The sequence below is a fragment of the Oncorhynchus tshawytscha genome, unplaced genomic scaffold (assembly GCF_018296145.1).
Source record: "Oncorhynchus tshawytscha isolate Ot180627B unplaced genomic scaffold, Otsh_v2.0 Un_contig_7495_pilon_pilon, whole genome shotgun sequence".
Taxonomy (NCBI): domain Eukaryota; kingdom Metazoa; phylum Chordata; class Actinopteri; order Salmoniformes; family Salmonidae; genus Oncorhynchus; species Oncorhynchus tshawytscha.
In genome coordinates this window covers 15,001-34,862 of record NW_024608574.1, presented here as the reverse complement: position 1 = coordinate 34,862, position 19,862 = coordinate 15,001, and the positions used below count along the sequence as shown (strand labels likewise).

The window sequence follows — 19,862 nt, the reverse complement described above, 5'->3', positions numbered from 1 at the left end:
TGTTGTCTTAGGTCTCTCCTTATGTAGTGTGGTGTTGTCTTAGGTCTCTCTTTATGTAGTGTTGTGTTGTCTCTCTTTATGTAGTGGTGTCTCTCTTTATGTAGTGTAGTGTTGTCTCTCCTTATGTAGTGTAGTGTTGTCTTAGGTCTCTCTTTATGTAGTGTTGTGTTGTCTCTCTTTATGTAGTGTTGTCTCTATGTAGTGTAGTGTTGTCTCTCCTTATGTAGTGTAGTGTTGTCTTAGGTCTCTCTTTATGTAGTGTTGTGTTGTCTCTTTATGTAGTGGTGTCTCTCTTTATGTAGTGTAGTGTTGTCTCTCCTTATGTAGTGTAGTGTTGTCTTAGGTCTCTCTTAATGTAGTGTAGTGTTGTCTTAGGTCTCTCTTTATGTAGTGTTGTGTTGTCTCTCTTTATGTAGTGTTGTCTCTCTTTATGTAGTGTAGTGTTGTCTTAGGTCTCTCTTTATGTAGTGTTGTGTTGTCTCTCTTTATGTGTTGTCTCTATGTAGTGTAGTGTTGTCTCTCTTTATGTAGTGTTGTCTCTCTTTATGTTGTTGTCTCTCTTTATGTAGTGTAGTGTTGTCTCTCTTTATGTAGTGTAGTGTTGTCTCTATTGTCTCTCTTTATGTAGTGTTGTCTCTCTTTATGTAGTGTTGTCTCTCTTTATGTAGTGTAGTGTTGTCTCTCCTTATGTAGTGTAGTGTTGTCTCTATGTAGTGTAGTGTTGTCTCTATGTAGTGTAGTGTTGTGTTGTCTCTCTTTATGTCGTGTTGTCTCTCTTTATGTAGTGTTGTGTTGTCTCTCTTTATGTAGTGTTGTCTCTTTATGTAGTGTAGTCTCTCCTTATGTAGTGTAGTGTTGTCTTAGGTCTCTCTTTATGTAGTGTTGTGTTGTCTCTCTTTATGTAGTGTTGTCTCTCTTTATGTAGTGTAGTGTTGTCTCTCTTTATGTAGTGTAGTGTTGTCTTAGGTCTCTCTTTATGTAGTGTAGTGTTGTCTCTCTTTATGTAGTGTCTCTCTTTATGTAGTGTTGTGTTGTCTCTCTGTATGTAGTGTTGTTGTCTCTCTTTATGTAGTGTTGTTGTCTCTCTGTATGTAGTGTTGTTGTCTCTCTGTATGTAGTGTTGTTGTCTCTCTTTAGGTCGTGTTGTCTCTCTTTAGGTCGTGTTGTCTCTCTTTAGGTCGTGTTGTCTCTCTTTAGGTCGTGTTGTCTCTCTTTAGGTCGTGTTGTCTCTCTTTAGGTCGTGTTGTCTCTCTTTAGGTCGTGTTGTCTCTCTTTAGGTCGTGTCTGTCTCTCTTCTGTCGTGTTGTCTCTCTCTGTCGTGTTGTCTCTCTCTGTCGTGTTGTCTCTCTCTGTCGTGTTGTCTCTCTCTGTCGTGTTGTCTCTCTCTGTCGTGTTGTCTCTCTCTGTGTTGTCTCTCTCTGTCGTGTTGTCTCTCTCTGTCGTGTTGTCTCTCTCTGTCGTGTTGTCTCTGTCTCTCTCTTTAGGTCGTGTTGTCTCTCTGTCGTGTTGTCTCTCTTTAGGTCGTGTTGTCTCTCTCTGTCGTGTTGTCTCTCTCTGTCGTGTTGTCTCTCTCTGTCGTGTTGTCTCTCTCTGTCGTGTTGTCTCTCTCTGTCGTGTTGTCTCTCTCTGTCGTGTTGTCTCTCTCTGTCGTGTTGTCTCTGTCGTGTTGTCTCTCTCTGTCGTGTTGCCTCTCTCTGTCGTGTTGTCTCTGTCGTGTTGTCTCTCTTTAGGTCGTGTTGTCTCTCTCTGTCGTGTTGTCTCTCTTTAGGTCTGTTGTCTCTCTCTGTCGTGTTGTCTCTCTCTGTCGTGTTGTCTGTCTCTGTCGTGTTGTCTCTCTCTGTCGTGTTGCCTCTGTCGTGTTGCCTCTGTCGTGTTGTCTCTCTCTGTCGTGTTGTCTCTCTCTGTCGTGTTGTCTGTCTCTGTCGTGTTGTCTCTCTTTAGGTCGTGTTGTCTCTCTTTAGGTCGTGTTGTCTCTCTTTAGGTCGTGTTGTCTCTCTTTAGGTCGTGTTGTCTCTCTTTAGGTCGTGTTGTCTCTCTTTAGGTCGTGTTGTCTCTCTTTAGGTCGTGTTGTCTCTCTTTAGGTCGTGTTGTCTCTCTTTAGGTCTGTTGTCTCTCTTTAGGTCGTGTTGTCTCTCTTTTAGGTCGTGTTGTCTCTCTCTGTCGTGTTGTCTCTCTCTGTCGTGTTGTCTCTCTTTAGGTCGTGTTGTCTCTCTCTGTCGTGTTGTCTCTCTTTAGGTCGTGTTGTCTCTCTTTAGGTCGTGTTGTCTCTCTTTAGGTCGTGTTGTCTCTCTCTGTCGTGTTGTCTCTCTCTGTCGTGTTGTCTCTCTCTGTCGTGTTGTCTCTCTCTGTCGTGTTGTCTGTCTCTGTCGTGTTGTCTCTCTTTAGGTCGTGTTGTCTCTCTTTAGGTCGTGTTGTCTCTGTCGTGTTGTCTCTATGTCGTGTTGTCGTCTCTCTTTATGTAGTGTTGTTGTCTCTCTTTATGTCATGTTGTCGTCTCTCTTTATGTAGTGTTGTCGTCTCTATGTAGTGTCGTCTCTCTTTATGTCGTGTTGTCGTCTCTCTTTATGTCGTGTTGTCGTCTCTCTTTATGTCGTGTTGTCGTCTCTATGTAGTGTTGTCGTCTCTATGTTGTGTTGTCTCTCTTTATGTAGTGTTGTCTATGTAGTGTAGTGTTGTCTCTCTTTATGTAGTGTTGTCTCTCTTTATGTAGTGTTGTGATGTCTCTATTTATGTAGTGTTGTTGTCTCTCTTTATGTAGTGTTGTTGTCTCTCTTTATGTAGTGTTGTGTTGTCTCTATGTAGTGTTGTCTCTCTTTATGTAGTGTTGTCTCTCTTTATGTAGTGTTGTGATGTCTCTATTTATGTAGTGTTGTTGTCTCTCTTTATGTAGTGTTGTTGTCTCTCTTTATGTAGTGTTGTCGTCTCTCTTTATGTAGTGTTGTCTCTATGTAGTGTTGTCTCTCTTTATGTAGTGTTGTCTATGTAGTGTAGTGTTGTCTCTCTTTATGTAGTGTTGTCTCTCTTTATGTAGTGTTGTCTCTCTTTATGTAGTGTTGTGATGTCTCTATTTATGTAGTGTTGTTGTCTCTCTTTATGTAGTGTTGTGTTGTCTCTCTTTATGTAGTGTTGTTGTCTCTCTTTATGTAGTGTTGTGGTGTCTCTCTGTATGTAGTGTTGTCTCTCTTTATGTAGTGTAGTGATGTCTCTATGTAGTGGTGTCTCTCTTTATGTTGTGTTGTCGTCTCTCTTTATGTAGTGTTGTCTCTATGTAGTGTTGTCTCTCTTTATGTAGTGTAGTGTTGTCTCTATGTAGTGTTGTCTCTCTTTATGTAGTGTAGTGTTGTCTCTCTTTATGTAGTGTTGTTGTCTCTTTATGTAGTGTTGTGGTGTCTCTCTTTATGTAGTGTTGTTGTCTCTCTTTATGTAGTGTTGTCTCTCTTTATGTAGTGTTGTCTCTCTTTATGTGGTGTTGTCTCTCTTTATGTGGTGTTGTCTCTCTTTATGTAGTGTAGTGTTGTCTCTCTTTATGTGGTGTTGTCTCTCTTTATGTAGTGTTGTCTCTCTTTATGTAGTGTAGTGTTGTCTCTCTTTATGTAGTGTAGTGTTGTCTCTATGTAGTGTTGTCTCTCTTTATGTAGTGTTGTTGTCTCTCTTTATGTAGTGTTGTCTCTCTTTATGTAGTGTTGTCTCTCTTTATGTAGTGTTGTCTCTCTTTATGTAGTGTAGTGATGTCTCTATTTATGTAGTGTTGTCTCTCTTTATGTAGTGTTGTCTCTCTTTATGTAGTGTTGTTGTCTCTCTTTATGTAGTGTTGTCTCTCTTTATGTAGTGTTGTCTCTCTTTATGTTGTGTTGTCTCTCTTTATGTAGTGTAGTGATGTCTCTCTTTATGTTGTGTTGTGTTGTCTCTCTTTATGTAGTGTTGTTGTCTCTCTTTATGTAGTGTTGTCTCTCTTTATGTAGTGTTGTTGTCTCTCTTTATGTAGTGTTGTCTCTCTTTATGTAGTGTTGTCTCTCTTTATGTAGTGTTGTCTCTCTTTATGTAGTGTAGTGATGTCTCTATTTATGTAGTGTTGTTGTCTCTCTTTATGTAGTGTTGTCTCTCTTTATGTAGTGTTGTCTCTCTTTATGTAGTGTTGTTGTCTCTCTTTATGTAGTGTAGTGTTGTTGTCTCTCTTTATGTAGTGTTGTTGTCTCTCTTTATGTAGTGTAGTGATGTCTCTCTTTATGTAGTGTTGTAGTGTCTCTCTTTATGTATTGTTGTGTTGTCTCTCTTTATGTAGTGTTGTCTCTCTTTATGTAGTGTAGTGATGTCTCTCTTTATGTAGTGTTGTTGTCTCTCTTTATGTAGTGTAGTGTTGTCTCTCTTTATGTAGTGTTGTTGTCTCTCTTTATGTAGTGTTGTTGTCTCTCTTTATGTAGTGTTGTTGTCTCTCTTTATGTAGTGTTGTTGTCTCTCTTTATGTAGTGTTGTTGTCTCTCTTTATGTAGTGTTGTTGTCTCTCTTTATGTAGTGTAGTGATGTCTCTCTTTATGTAGTGTTGTCTCTCTTTATGTAGTGTTGTCTCTCTTTATGTAGTGTTGTTGTCTCTTTATGTAGTGTAGTGATGTCTCTATTTATGTAGTGTTGTTGTCTCTCTTTATGTAGTGTTGTTGTCTCTCTTTATGTAGTGTTGTCTCTCTGTATGTAGTGATGTCTCTCTTTATGTAGTGTTGTGTTGTCTCTCTTTATGTAGTGTAGTGTTGTCTCTCTTTATGTAGTGTTGTGTTGTCTCTCTTTATGTAGTGTAGTGTTGTCTCTCTTTATGTAGTGTTGTTGTCTCTCTTTATGTAGTGTTGTTGTCTCTCTTTATGTAGTGTTGTTGTCTCTCTTTATGTAGTGTTGTGTTGTCTCTCTTTATGTAGTGTAGTGTTGTCTCTCTTTATGTAGTGTTGTGTTGTCTCTCTTTATGTAGTGTAGTGTTATCTCTCTTTATGTAGTGTTGTTGTCTCTCTTTATGTAGTGTTGTTGTCTCTCTTTATGTAGTGTTGTGTTGTCTCTCTTTATGTAGTGTAGTGTTGTCTCTCTTTATGTAGTGTTGTGTTGTCTCTCTTTATGTAGTGTTGTCTCTCTTTATGTAGTGTTGTCGTCTCTATGTAGTGTTGTCTCTCTTTATGTAGTGTTGTTGTCTCTCTTTATGTAGTGTTGTTGTCTCTCTTTATGTAGTGTTGTGTTGTCTCTCTTTATGTAGTGTAGTGTTGTCTCTCTTTATGTAGTGTTGTGTTGTCTCTCTTTATGTAGTGTTGTGTTGTCTCTCTTTATGTAGTGTTGTTGTCTCTCTGTATGTAGTGTTGTCTCTATGTAGTGTTGTCTCTCTTTATGTAGTGTTGTCTCTCTGTATGTAGTGTTGTCTCTCTGTATGTAGTGTAGTGATGTCTCTCTTTATGTAGTGTTGTTGTCTCTCTTTATGTAGTGTTGTCGTCTCTCTTTATGTCGTGTTGTCGTCTCTCTTTATGTAGTGTAGTGTTGTCTCTATTTATGTAGTGTTGTGGTGTCTCTCTTTATGTAGTGTTGTGGTGTCTCTCTTTATGTAGTGTTGTCTTTATGTAGTGTTGTTGTCTCTCTTTATGTAGTGTTGTCGTCTCTCTTTATGTCGTGTTGTCTCTCTTTATGTAGTGTAGTGTTGTCTCTCTTTATGTAGTGTTGTCTCTCTTTATGTAGTGTAGTGTTGTTGTCTCTCTTTATGTAGTGTAGTGTTGTCTCTCTTTATGTAGTGTAGTGTTGTCTCTCTTTATGTAGTGTTGTCTCTCTTTATGTAGTGTAGTGTTGTTGTCTCTCTTTATGTAGTGTAGTGTTGTCTCTCTGTAGTGTTGTCTCTCTTTATGTTGTGTTGTGTTGTCTCTCTTTATGTAGTGTTGTTGTCTCTCTTTATGTAGTGTTGTCTCTCTTTATGTAGTGTTGTGATGTCTCTCTTTATGTAGTGTTGTTGTCTCTCTTTATGTAGTGTAGTGGTGTCTCTCTATGTAGTGTTTTCTCTCTTTATGTAGTGTTGTCTCTCTTTATGTAGTGATGTCTCTCTTTATGTAGTGTAGTGTTGTCTCTCTTTATGTAGTGTTGTTGTCTCTATGTAGTGTTGTCTCTCTTTATGTAGTGTTGTCTCTCTTTATGTAGTGATGTCTCTCTTTATGTAGTGTTGTGGTGTCTCTCTTCATGTAGTGTAGTGTTGTCTCTCTGTATGTAGTGTTGTCTCTATGTAGTGTTGTCTCTCTGTATGTAGTGTTGTCTCTATGTAGTGTTGTCTCTCTTTATGTAGTGTTGTCTCTCTGTATGTAGTGTAGTGTTGTCTCTCTGTATGTAGTGTAGTGATGTCTCTCTTTATGTAGTGTTGTCGTCTCTCTTTATGTCGTGTTGTCGTCTCTCTTTATGTAGTGTAGTGTTGTCTCTATTTATGTAGTGTTGTGGTGTCTCTCTTTATGTAGTGTTGTGGTGTCTCTCTTTATGTAGTGTTGTTGTCTCTCTTTATGTAGTGTTGTCTCTCTTTATGTAGTGTTGTTGTCTCTCTTTATGTAGTGTTGTCTCTCTGTATGTAGTGTTGTCTCTCTTTATGTAGTGTAGTGATGTCTCTCTTTATGTAGTGTTGTCGTCTCTCTTTATGTAGTGTTGTCATGTCTCTCTTTATGTAGTGTTGTTGTCTCTCTTTATGTAGTGTAGTGTTGTCTCTCTTTATGTAGTGTTGTGGTGTCTCTCTTCATGTAGTGTAGTGTTGTCTCTCTGTATGTAGTGTTGTCTCTATGTAGTGTTGTCTCTCTGTATGTAGTGTTGTCTCTATGTAGTGTTGTCTCTTTATGTAGTGTTGTCTCTCTGTATGTAGTGTTGTCTCTCTGTATGTAGTGTAGTGATGTCTCTCTTTATGTAGTGTTGTTGTCTCTCTTTATGTAGTGTTGTTGTCTCTCTTTATGTAGTGTTGTCGTGTCTCTCTTTATGTAGTGTTGTCTCTCTGTATGTCGTGTTGTCTCTCTGTATGTAGTGTTGTCTCTATGTAGTGTCTCTCTTTATGTAGTGTTGTGTTGTCTCTCTTTATGTAGTGTCTCTCTGTATGTAGTGTTGTCTCTCTTTATGTAGTGTTGTTGTCTCTCTTTATGTAGTGTTGTCGTCTCTCTTTATGTAGTGTAGTGTTGTCTCTCTGTATGTAGTGTTGTTGTCTCTCTTTATGTAGTGTTGTCTCTCTTTATGTAGTGTTGTGTTGTCTCTCTTTATGTAGTGTTGTCTCTCTTTATGTAGTGTTGTCTCTCTTTATGTAGTGTAGTGTTGTCTCTCTTTATGTAGTGTTGTCTCTCTTTATGTAGTGTTGTCTCTCTTTATGTAGTGTTGTTGTCTCTCTTTATGTAGTGTTGTTGTCTCTCTTTATGTAGTGTTGTCTCTCTTTATGTAGTGTTGTCTCTCTTTATGTAGTGTTGTTGTCTCTCTTTATGTAGTGTTGTCTCTCTTTATGTTGTGTTGTTGTCTCTCTTTATGTAGTGTTGTTGTCTATTTATGTAGTGTTGTTGTCTCTCTTTATGTTGTGTTGTCTCTATGTAGTGTAGTGTTGTCTCTCTTTATGTAGTGTAGTGTTGTCTCTATTTATGTAGTGTTGTTGTCTATTTATGTAGTGTTGTTGTCTCTTTATGTAGTGTTGTCTCTCTTTATGTTGTGTTGTCTCTCTTTATGTTGTGTTGTCTCTATGTAGTGTAGTGTTGTCTCTCTTTATGTAGTGTTGTTGTCTCTCTTTATGTAGTGTTGTCTCTCTTTATGTTGTGTTGTCTCTCTTTATGTTGTGTTGTCTCTCTTTAACTCTATGTAGTGTAATGTCTCTCTGTATGTAGTGTTGTCTCTCTTTATGTAGTGTAGTGTTGTCTCTCTTTATGTAGTGTTGTTGTCTCTCTTTATGTAGTGTTGTCTATGTAGTGTAGTGTTGTCTCTCTTTATGTAGTGTTGTCTCTCTTTATGTAGTGTTGTTGTCTCTCTTTATGTAGTGTTGTGTTGTCTCTCTTTATGTAGTGTTGTGTTGTCTCTCTGTATGTAGTGTTGTCTCTCTTTATGTAGTGTTGTCTCTCTGTATGTAGTGTTGTCTCTATGTAGTGTTGTCTCTCTTTATGTAGTGTTGTCTCTCTGTATGTAGTGTAGTGATGTCTCTCTTTATGTAGTGTTGTCTCTCTTTATGTAGTGTTGTCTCTCTTTATGTAGTGTTGTCTCTTTATGTAGTGTAGTGATGTCTCTCTTTATGTAGTGTAGTGATGTCTCTCTTTATGTAGTGTTGTGGTGTCTCTCTTTATGTAGTGTTGTCTCTTTATGTAGTGTTGTTGTCTCTCTGTATGTAGTGTTGTGTTGTCTCTCTTTATGTAGTGTTGTTGTCTCTCTTTATTTAGTGTTGTTGTCTCTCTTTATGTAGTGTAGTGATGTCTCTGTATGTAGTGTTGTCTCTATGTAGTGTTGTCTCTCTTTATGTAGTGTAGTGATGTCTCTCTTTATGTAGTGTTGTTGTCTCTCTTTATGTAGTGTTGTTGTCTCTCTTTATGTAGTGTTGTTGTCTCTCTTTATGTAGTGTAGTGGTGTCTCTCTTTATGTAGTGTTGTCTCTCTGTATGTAGTGTTGTCTCTCTGTATGTAGTGTAGTGTTGTCTCTCTTTATGTAGTGTTGTCGTCACTCTTTATGTAGTGTAGTGTTGTCTCTGGGCTAGTGTTGTCTCTCTTTATGTAGTGTAGTGATGTCTCTCTTTATGTGGTGTTGTCTCTCTTTATGTGGTGTTGTCTCTCTTTATGTAGTGTTGTCTCTCTTTATGTAGTGTTGTTGTCTCTATTTATGTAGTGTTGTTGTCTCTCTTTATGTAGTGTTGTCTCTCTTTATGTAGTGTTGTTGTCTCTCTTTATGTAGTGTTGTTGTCTCTCTTTATGTAGTGTTGTCTCTCTTTATGTAGTGTTGTTGTCTCTCTTTATGTAGTGTTGTTGTCTCTCTTTATGTAGTGTTGTTGTCTCTCTTTATGTAGTGTTGTCTCTCTTTATGTAGTGTTGTCTCTCTTTATGTAGTGTTGTCTCTCTTTATGTTGTGTTGTTGTCTCTCTTTATGTAGTGTTGTTGTCTATTTATGTAGTGTTGTTGTCTCTCTTTATGTTGTGTTGTCTCTATGTAGTGTAGTGTTGTCTCTCTTTATGTAGTGTAGTGTTGTCTCTCTTTATGTAGTGTAGTGTTGTCTCTATTTATGTAGTGTTGTTGTCTCTCTTTATGTTGTGTTGTCTCTATGTAGTGTAGTGTTGTCTCTCTTTACCTGTAGTGTTGTTGTCTCTCTTTATGTTGTGTTGTCTCTCTTTGTAGTGTTGTCTCTATGTAGTGTTGTCTCTCTTTATGTAGTGTTGTCTCTCTTTATGTAGTGTTGTTGTCTCTCTTTATGTAGTGTTGTCTCTCTTTATGTGATGTCTCCCTTTAAGTGATGTCTTTCTTGTCGTGATGTGTGTTCTGTCCTATATTTATATTGTATTTATTCATGTATTTATTTATTTTAATCCCAGGCCCCCGTTCCCACAGGAGGCCTTTTGGTAGGTTCTCATTGTAAATAAGGTTTATTCTTAACTGACTTGCCTAGTTAAATAAAGGTTAAATAAAGGTTAAATAAAGGTTAAATAAAATAAAAAAGCAAAGTGTTTATTATTCTGAGTTACTGGACTTTAGGAAGAACTCTCAATCTTTATACAGCCAATGAACACACAGAATACAAGGTAGTACAGCCCTCTAGCCCAGTCTATACCTCTAGCCAATGAACACACAGAACACAAGGTAGTACAGCCCTCTAACCCAGTCTATACCTCTAGCCAATGAACACACAGAACACAAGGTTACAGCCCTCTAGCCCAGTCTATTCTAGCCAATGAACACACAGAACACAAGGTAGTACAGCCCTCTAGCCCAGTCTATACCTCTAGCCAATGAACACACAGAACACAAGGTAGTACAGCCCTGTAACCCAGTCTATACCTCTAGCCAATGAACACACAGAACACAGGTAGTACAGCCCTCTAGCCCAGTCTATACCTCTAACCAATGAACACAGAACCTGGCCCTCTAGCCCAGTCTATACCTCTAGCCAATGAACACACAGACACTGGTGGTAGCCCTCTAGCCCAGTCTATACAACCAATGAACACACAGAACACAAGGTAGTAGATTTGAGTCTAAACCTCTAGCCAATGAACACACAGAAAAGCTGGATGGATTTGGGAGTCTATACCTTTTCAAATCGAGAACACTAAAATAGACACTGTATAGACTGTTTAGAATAGCTGGGGTCAACATAGACTGGCTAGAGGTATAGACTGGGCTAGAGGTATTACTGGGCTAGAGGGCTGTACTAGAGGTATAGACTGGGCTAGAGGTATAGACTGGGCTAGAGGTATAAAGAGGGCTGAGCTAGAGGTATAGACTGGGCTAGAGGGCTGTACTAGACTGGTATAGACTGGGCTAATGACATCACAGACTGACCACTGAGGCTGTTCTGAGGGAGGAAGGGGGAGCAAGACAATATTAGGAAGGTGTACATCACATAACAAAATCAATAGGTATGTCCCACCTTGAAGTGACATCCACTTTGAACAGCACCTGACTCCACAGAGGAACTATTAGCACAGTGGTTCACCGTTGGAATGAAAACAGTCAAATGAAAATCAGTGGCTTTCTGATTTAGCAACTAGAACACTGGGATGTATTTCATCACCAGAATGACCAGACCACATGGTAACTACTGTAGCCTCACCTGAATGACATCCAGTTTAATTCATGGTAACTACTGTACCTAACCAGAATGTCATGGTAACTACTGTATTCCTAACCAGAATGTCATGGTAATACTGTATTCCTAACCAGAATGTCATCACAACAGACCACTGGTAACTATTGTATTCCTAACCAGAATGTCATCACAATTCAGTATTTAAACCAGGCCTTGTGTTTTAGCCTATACAACATGACACCTCACAGGCTACAGACCACCTGAGAACTAGGCACTTCATAGAGATTTTCTAATGACATCACACCATGACCACTTCCTGACATTGGTGTGGATGCCCAGCTGGGCTAATGACAACACAACGGACTCTCCTTCTGACTGACCTGGACTTCTTCAGCTTCACAACCACCTGATGACATCACCATGAAGGAGATTTGAGACCAGGAGTAAAGCTGGATGGATTTGGGAGTGTCTAGTTTTCAGCCAGTGATGGAAAATAGACACTGTGACAAACTGATCAACACCAACTGTAAAAGCATTTTATTTCCCTTGGTGCTTCAGTAAAAGGTACTAAAGACACAGCATAACAGACCACTGTGCATATTAGCCAGCTAATGACATCACAACAGACCACTGTGTATATTAGCCACCTAATGACATCACAACAGACCACTGTGTATATTAGCCAGCTAATGACATCACAACAGACCACTGTGTATATTAGCCACCTAATGACATCACAACAGACCACTGTGTTTATTAGCCACCTAATGACATCACAACAGACCACTGTGTATATTAGCCAGCTAATGACATCACAACAGACCACTGTGTATATTAGCCAGCTAATGACATCACAACAGACCACTGTGTATATTAGCCACCTAATGACATCACAACAGACCACTGTGTTTAGGTCGGTAGAGAGCTACCTCCTTAATCTCCAGGTTGAGCAGCATATTGACGATGTTTTCTCCCAGTCCTCCTGCATTGGTAACAGCAGCAGGCTGTCCTCCTCCTCCAGCCTCCACAGGTAGACATCCCACCTCATTCCCCTCCAGCTGGTGCTGCTCTGCCTTGTCTAGACATTACCAGTAAAGACATTTTCATCTGTTCAATAGACATTATCTCCAGTAATACACATTCATCTGTTTTGACATCTCTGCTGTGTCTAGCAAAGATTCCAAATTCAAAAAACTTTATTGTTCAATCTTGTGGAACGGAAATTCATATTGAGGCTGTACATGCATGCAATGCATCATCAATTAGCCTGGTTCCAGATCAGTTTAATTGTTTTATTTGACCTTGATTTAATTAGGCAAGTCAGTTAAGAATAAATTCTTATTTACAATGACGGCCTACCGGGAACAGTGGGTTAACTGCCTTGCTCAGGGGGCAGAACGACAGATTTTTACCTTGTCAGCTCAGGGATTCGATCTAGCGACCTTTCGGTTACTAGGATCTAGACACTAGGATCTACCTCCAGGCCCTAGTTACAGTGTGTTTGGTGTGTAAGACACTAGGATCCCCCTCCAGGCCCTAGTTACAGTGTGTTTGGTGTGTAAGACACTAGGATCTACCTCCAGGCCCTAGTTACAGTGTGTTTGGTGTGTAAGACACTAGGATCTACCTCCAGGCACTAGTTACAGTGTGTTTGGTGTGTAAGACACTAGGACCTACCTCTACCTTGTTTCTTGACATCCATGACGTGCTCTTTGCTGCCCTCTCCGATGTTCTCCCTCAGTGTCTTCATCAGGACACCAAAGTCCTCCTGACCCAGAGCCATCTGGAGGGAGGAGATTAAAAAAGGATGGAAAACATCTTGATTTGGTGCTGATGTACCTCTCCTTTTATTTATACAACTAGATCCCATTGAGATCAAACATCTGTGTTTCTAGGGCAGATCTGTTCTCCTAGAAGGCAACTTCTGTATCCAGAGAACCACCAGCTGTCAGTGGAAGTGGAAACATTTTTTTTTTAATAAATACAATGGAAGATGCTCCTAATTCATAGACTTGAGTTCTCCTTGGAATGGGTTAGTGTTAGGTCAGGGTCAGTGTTAGGGTCAGTGTTAGGGGGTCAGGGTCAGTGTCAGTAAACCTACATTCATAGAGTTTTCCTTGACTTGAGTTTTCAGGGTTAGGGTCAGGGTCAGTGTTAGGGTCCAGTGTTAGGGTCAGGGTTAGGGTCAGTGTTAGGGTCAGGGTCAGTGTTAGGGTCAGGGTCAGTGTTAGGGTCAGGGTCAGTGTTAGGGTCAGGGTTGTTAGGGTCAGGGTCAGTAAAACCTACATTCATAGACTTGAGTTCTCCTTGGACTTGTCCTCTAGGGTTAGGGTCAGTGTTAGGGGTCAGGGTCAATGTTAGGGTCAGTGTTAGGGTCAGGGTCAGTGTTAGGGTCAGTGTTAGGGTCAGTGTCAGGGTCAGTAAACCTACATTCATAGACTTGAGCATTCCTTGAACCTCTACTCCAGGGATCTTGTTGTACCAGGAAGAGGCCAGGTTCCGTTTGACCAGAAGCTCTAAATTGATTGGCTGAAGGATCTCAATGTCTGTCTGTGGGGAGCCTTGTTTCAGCGTGGTCCTATGGAGAGATGAATAAAGTGGGATTACCCAATCAGAGCACACACACACACTTCAAATGAGTACGCTAACAATCCGGCTCCAAGGACCATGAAAGAAAGAATAAATGAAAGACAACGTTAACACACACACACACACACACACACGCACACACACACACACACACACCAAGCAGTATGTCCTATTTTAGCACCAAACGTTTTAGTCTCCTCTAATACCTGGACAGTTTGAGCTGAGTGAGTTTGACGTCCATGGTGTCCAACACAGCGGGCAGCGAGAACCCTTCAGCCGACATCAGACTGAAACTGTTGCCCACGGTGATGAGCCCCAGGTCCACCACAAACGCATTGCGTGAGGTGGAGGACTGAGGGATGACGATGAGAGGGGCCTTCAGCTTGATGTCCATGGAGAGACGGAAGCTCTTCTGGGCAAAGTCTCGGACGCTGGAGGCCGCCTTCTCTGCTGCCTGGGCCGTGGCCACACTCACCGCCTCTTTGGCCGTCTGGAAGTTATCCAGAAATGTCTGGGGGCGAAGGACAGAGACCATGAAGACACTAACACAGCAGGACAGAGACCATGAAGACACTAACACAGCAGGACAGACACGCTGAGGTTCTGTATAGTGGTCTAATGGTCAGCCATGGTAAAGGAACAATGACAGGGGACGTTATATGTTATACGTAACAAAATGTGAAACTAGGTGATGCAGATGTGTAACTTTAAACACCGTTTCCTGGAAGTGAATTCACAAAGACAGAGGGAAGGGAACAACGGCTGGAAGGAAGCAGGAGGATTTAGGTTATATAGGCCGTTATAAGAGGTTTTATGAAAAATGGCGGTTGAGTGAGATTTGCGTAGCATTTGAAATGAGGAGTGAGTTCGGTTGTTACGTTGTGCATGAAAACATTCCTTTTCTTCCCCCCCGTGCGACGACAAACCACAAAGTTCAGAGAGACATTCCAAAGTGCCAATGAGATTTAGAAACTGGAGAAAGAGCCATTACGTAGAAAGAGACAAGGCTATTAACATGTCATCAAGACCAGAGCATCATGTTCAACTGACCAATCAAATAGTTTACCACACCGCGTTATCAACAACAGCTCTTTACATACAGCATGTCCACAGAGAAATATGTTTCGTCAAGATTTCATACATCTCAACAAATCACACATCAAGCTAAAGTAACTACTCTGTCTCTACTCTTTATAAATATATATTTCATCAAGCTATAGTAACTACTCTGTCTCTACTCTATATAAATATATCTATAGTAACTACTCAGTCTCTACTCTATATAAATATATCTATAGTAACTACTCTGTCTCTACTCTATATAAATATATCACACATCAAGCTATCGTAACTACTCTGTCTCTACTCTATATAAATATATCTATAGTAACTATATAGTAACTACTCTGTCTCTACTCTATATAAATATATCTATAGTAACTATATAGTAACTACTCTGTCTCTACTCTATATAAATATATCTATAGTAACTATATAGTAACTACTCTGTCTCTATATAAATATATCACACATCAAGCTATAGTAACTACTCTGTCTCTACTCTATATAAATATATCACACATCAAGCTATAGTAACTACTCTGTCTCTACTCTATATAAATATATCACACATCAAGCTATAGTAACTACTCTGTCTCTATATAAATATATCACACATCAAGCTATAGTAACTACTCTGTCTCTACTCTATATAAATATATCTATAGTAACTATATAGTAACTACTCTGTCTCTATATAAATATATCACACATCAAGCTATAGTAACTACTCTGTCTCTATATAAATATATCACACATCAGATCTGTTGGCGCCGTGTAGCCTGGACCCAGATCTGTTGGCGCTGTCTACTCCGGACCCAGATCTGTTGGCGCCGTCTACTCCTATCTATGGACACCGTGACGCCAAACATGACCATGGGAGTTGGCTACACAACAACAGATCTGTGTTTGCACACGCCCACAACAAGGGTTAAATGTTTCTCTGAGTATAGTGTAAAACGTATAGGTTCTTAACAGGGTTGGGGTCAATTCCATTTCAATTCATTGGAATTAACCCTGTCCTTAAGATAGGGCCCTAACCGGCCCTAACCCTGTCCTTAAGATAGGGCCCTAACCCTGTCCTTAAGATAGGGCCCTAACCCTGTCCTTAAGATAGGGCCCTAACCCTGTCCTTAAGATAGGGGCCTGGGTGTAAGGTAGTGGTTAACAGTGCTGTGGTGTCTGGGTGTGATGAAGCTGCAAAGCAGAGGGTGAATGCTGTAGTTTAGTGCTGCGCTGCATGCCATAATCTGTAGTTTAGTGCTGCGCTGCATGCCATAATCTGTAGTTTAGTGCTGCGCTGCATGCCATAATCTGTAGTTTAGTGCTGCGCTGCATGCCATAATCTGTAGTTTAGTGCTGCGCTGCATGCCATAATCTGTAGTTTAGTGCTGCGCTGCATGCCATAATCTGTAGTTTAGTGCTGCGCTGCATGCCATAATCTGTAGTTTAGTGTTGAGCTGCATGCCATAATCTGTAGTTTAGTGCTGCGCTGCATGCCATAATCTGTAGTTTAGTGCTGCGCTGCATGCCATAATCTGTAGTTTAGTGCTGCGCTGCATGCCATAATCTGTAGTTTAGTGTTGAGCTGCATGCCATAATCTGTAGTTTAGTGCTGCGCTGCGTGCCATAATCTGTAGTTTAGTGCTATACAACATGCCATAAACTGTACCTCATAAGGAGAGTGATACTGAGGATACTGATAGCTATAAGAGGCCTGGAGAGAACACCACAGATTTATAGATACTGAGGACACTGATAGCCATAAGAGGCCTGGAGAGAACACCACAGATTTATAGATACTGAGGACACTGATAGCTATAAGAGGCCTGGAGAGAACACCACAGATTTATAGATACTGATAGCTATAAGAGGCCTGGAGAGAACACCACAGATTTATAGATACTGAGGACACTGATAGCTATAAGAGGCCTGGAGAGAACACCACAGATTTATAGATACTGAGGACACTGATAGCCATAAGAGGCCTGGAGAGAACACCACAGATTTATAGATACTGAGGACACTGATAGCCATAAGAGGCCTGGAGAGAACACCACAGATTTATAGATACTGAGGATACTGATAGCTATAAGAGGCCTGGAGAGAACACCACAGATTTATAGATACTGATAGCTATAAGAGGCCTGGAGAGAACACCACAGATTTATAGATACTGAGGACACTGATAGCCATAAGAGGCCTGGAGAGAACACCACAGATTTAAAGGATAAAAGGATAAACAAACACATAACAGGATAAATATAAACAGTAAAAAAGGAAACAGCCTCTCAGAAATTAAAATAATGTTTTAAATCTTCCTGGTAACATGAAAGGACTCCAATCGACCAAAACATCCTAATAACGTTCCCCTGCAACATAAAGAGCTGGTTTCCTGGACCAAGATGAAACCTATTTATGACCATGACCTTTAGAGAATCTCCATTAAAAGTACGTTTTAGTGGAGGAAATAGGCTTAATCCGCCTGTAGGGAACTGGCACATAGCAAGACACATAGGCATAACCCTCATACACGGTATCTACATTTCCTAAATGAAGGACATAGGTACTAATAAACCATGTTCCACTCAGTGGGGAAGTTGATATGTCAACGTGTCCTCTCCAGTTGGGACCAATTCCATTTCAATTCCAGTCAATTCAGAAAGTAAACAACACTTGAATTCCATTTTTTTAATTTTAATTTTATTTTTTTACCCCAATTGAAAAGCATTGAAGGAAATTGGAATTTCTGTGTACTTCCTGAATTGATCTGGAATTGATAATGGAATTGAGCCCAGCTCTCGATACCCATCCCTGAGGTTTCCTCACCAGTAGAGACATAAGGAACTTGTGCAGATAGACGATCTGGATGCAGCCCAGCCTCATGGTAACCTTCCCGTCCACCTTGGAGGTGTCTGAGTAACCTTCTCCCTCCGTAGCGTTGGGATACAGGGACATCTGAAAGCTGAACACCTCCTCGCCCACGATGGAGACGGCCTACAGGATCACACCAGGACAGTACAGTATGACGATGATACAGTCTCCCTTGTAAATTAAAACAGACCACATTACTACAAACTACCCCTTCAGCTCACTAACGATGTGTGTAATAACAGAACAAGGTGTTGGCCAATGGTGTACTTCTGTCTGTACTAGGCGGCAGGGTAGCCTAGTGGTTAGAGCGTTGGACTAGTAACCGGAAGGTTGCAAGTTCAAACCCCTGAGCTGACAAGGTACAAATCTGTTGTTCTGCCCCTGAACAGGCAGTTAACCCACTGTTCCTAGGCTGTCATTGAAAATAAGAATTTGTTCTTAACTGACTTGCCGAGTTATATAAAGGTAAAAAAAAAAGTAGAGTTAACTGAGACAGGACCAACGCAATAATCATTTTTAAATCAAAAATCACCTTTTTGTGGATGGTTTTGGGGTCGACATCCAGCACCACTATGTCCCTGAGCCTGGCAAACAGCATTGTCTCTTTGGCCTGGACCAGCACCGACCCATCAATACCTGACGAAAGATCAGTCAAGTCAAGTACACAGTCAGCACACAGTCAGCACACAGTCAGCACACAGTTAGCACACAGTTAGTACAGTCAGCACAGTCAGCACACAGTCAGTACACAGTTAGTACACAGTTAGCACACAGTCAGCACACAGTCAGCACACAGTCAGCACACAGTCAGCACACAGTCAGCACACAGTTAGTACACAGTTAGCACACAGTCAGCACACAGTTAGCACACAGTTAGCACACAGTTAGCACACAGTTAGCACACAGTTAGCACACAGTATGTAAATCACATGCAGAGATAACTGAAATAAATGTTGGAAGGACATTTTCCAAAACTGGATAAGTAAGTTTATAAGCAGCATAACTCCTCCCCCCGCCCCCACAAACTCCTCCCCCCCCCTCTCCTTTCAGATGATTGGTCACATCTTACCTTGTATTGTGATGTCAGCGATGTTCCGCCGGTCATCACACACCTCCACACGGAATGAACCCAGCTTAGCAGACAGTTTGAAGTTTGTCACATTGCTGTTTTTTGCTCCTTTCGACACTGAAGGAGGAGAACAACGAAACGACATTAATAATACTAGTCTTTAATGGCCATGTGGTGCCCAACATACACTGAATATAGTACAGTATGGTAGAGAACAGAGTTTAATACTAGTATTTAATGGCCATGTGGTGCCCAACATACACTGAATATAGTACAGTATGGTAGAGAACAGTATATTATAGTATGGTACAGAACAGAGTTTAATAAATATAGTACAGTATACTATAGTATACTATAGTTTGGTATATTACATAAACTAAATATAGTACAGACTGGTGTATTATAGTACATTAAAGTATGTCAATTATGGTATGGCAGAGTATAATATGGTAAAGTATATTACAGTATATTATAGTATATTATAGTATAGTACAGTATATTATAGTATAGTACAGTATGGTATATTATAGTATATTACAGTATATTATAGTATAGTACAGTATGGTATATTATAGTATATTACAGTACATTATAGTATAGTACAGTATGGTATATTATAGTATATTATAGTATATTACAGTACATTATAGTATAGTACAGTATGGTATATTATAGTATATTACAGTACATTATAGTATAGTACAGTATGGTATATTATAGTATAGTACAGTATGGTATATTATAGTATATTACAGTACATTATAGTATAGTACAGTATGGTATATTATAGTATAGTACAGTATGGTATATTATAGTATATTACAGTATATTATAGTATTGTACAGTATGGTATATTATAGTATAGTACAGTATGGTATATTATAGTGTATTACAGTATATTATAGTATTGTACAGTATGGTATATTATAGTATATTATAGTATAGTACATTATAGTATATTATGGTATATTATAGTATTGTACCGTATGGTATATTATATACAGTATGGTATATTATGGTATATTATAGTATAGTATAGTACCGTATGGTATTGTATATTATATACAGTATGGTATATTATAGTATATTATTGTATATTATAGTATATTACAGTATAGTATGGTATATTATAGTAGGGTATAGTATAGTACCGTATGGTATGGCATATTATATAGAGTATGGTATATTATAGTATATTACTGTATATTATAGTATATTACAGTATATTATGGTATATTATAGTATATTATTATATATTATAGTATATTACAGTAGATTATGGTATATTATAGTAGAGCATGGCATATTATAGTATTGTAAATTATAGAACAGTACAGTATATTGTAGTATATTAAAGTATAGTATATTATAGTATAACATAATGTATACCTGTCTTCCCCTGTCCAGCCTTCTCCACCTGTTTCTTGGCCTCTCTGTCCTTGGAGGCTGTCAGCTCCTGGGGTACGGCTGTGTTCAGATAGTTGATGGTGGAGAGGAGCGCTTTGGTGTGGAGGAGAAAGTCTAGAGATGACAACTC

General features: G+C 39.6%; 1 protein-coding gene across 1 annotated transcript in view; it reads right to left on the bottom strand.

Annotated features, from left to right (window-relative positions):
- Positions 1 to 10,475: 10,475 nt before the first annotated feature.
- LOC121843629 (vacuolar protein sorting-associated protein 13C-like) overlaps positions 10,476 to 19,862 on the bottom strand; it is a 23,195-nt gene continuing 13,808 nt past the window's right edge. The window contains exons 8-17 of the mRNA XM_042313375.1: positions 19,715 to 19,862; positions 18,326 to 18,442; positions 17,789 to 17,892; positions 17,212 to 17,379; positions 13,530 to 13,834; positions 13,165 to 13,312; positions 12,412 to 12,517; positions 11,664 to 11,812; positions 11,115 to 11,140; positions 10,476 to 10,500 (exon numbers count right to left, since the gene is read on the bottom strand). The exon at positions 19,715 to 19,862 is cut by the window's right edge and continues 3 nt beyond it. Coding sequence (XP_042169309.1) covers positions 10,476 to 10,500; positions 11,115 to 11,140; positions 11,664 to 11,812; positions 12,412 to 12,517; positions 13,165 to 13,312; positions 13,530 to 13,834; positions 17,212 to 17,379; positions 17,789 to 17,892; positions 18,326 to 18,442; positions 19,715 to 19,862 — 1,296 coding nt within the window. The remainder of the gene's footprint in view (positions 10,501 to 11,114; positions 11,141 to 11,663; positions 11,813 to 12,411; positions 12,518 to 13,164; positions 13,313 to 13,529; positions 13,835 to 17,211; positions 17,380 to 17,788; positions 17,893 to 18,325; positions 18,443 to 19,714) is intronic.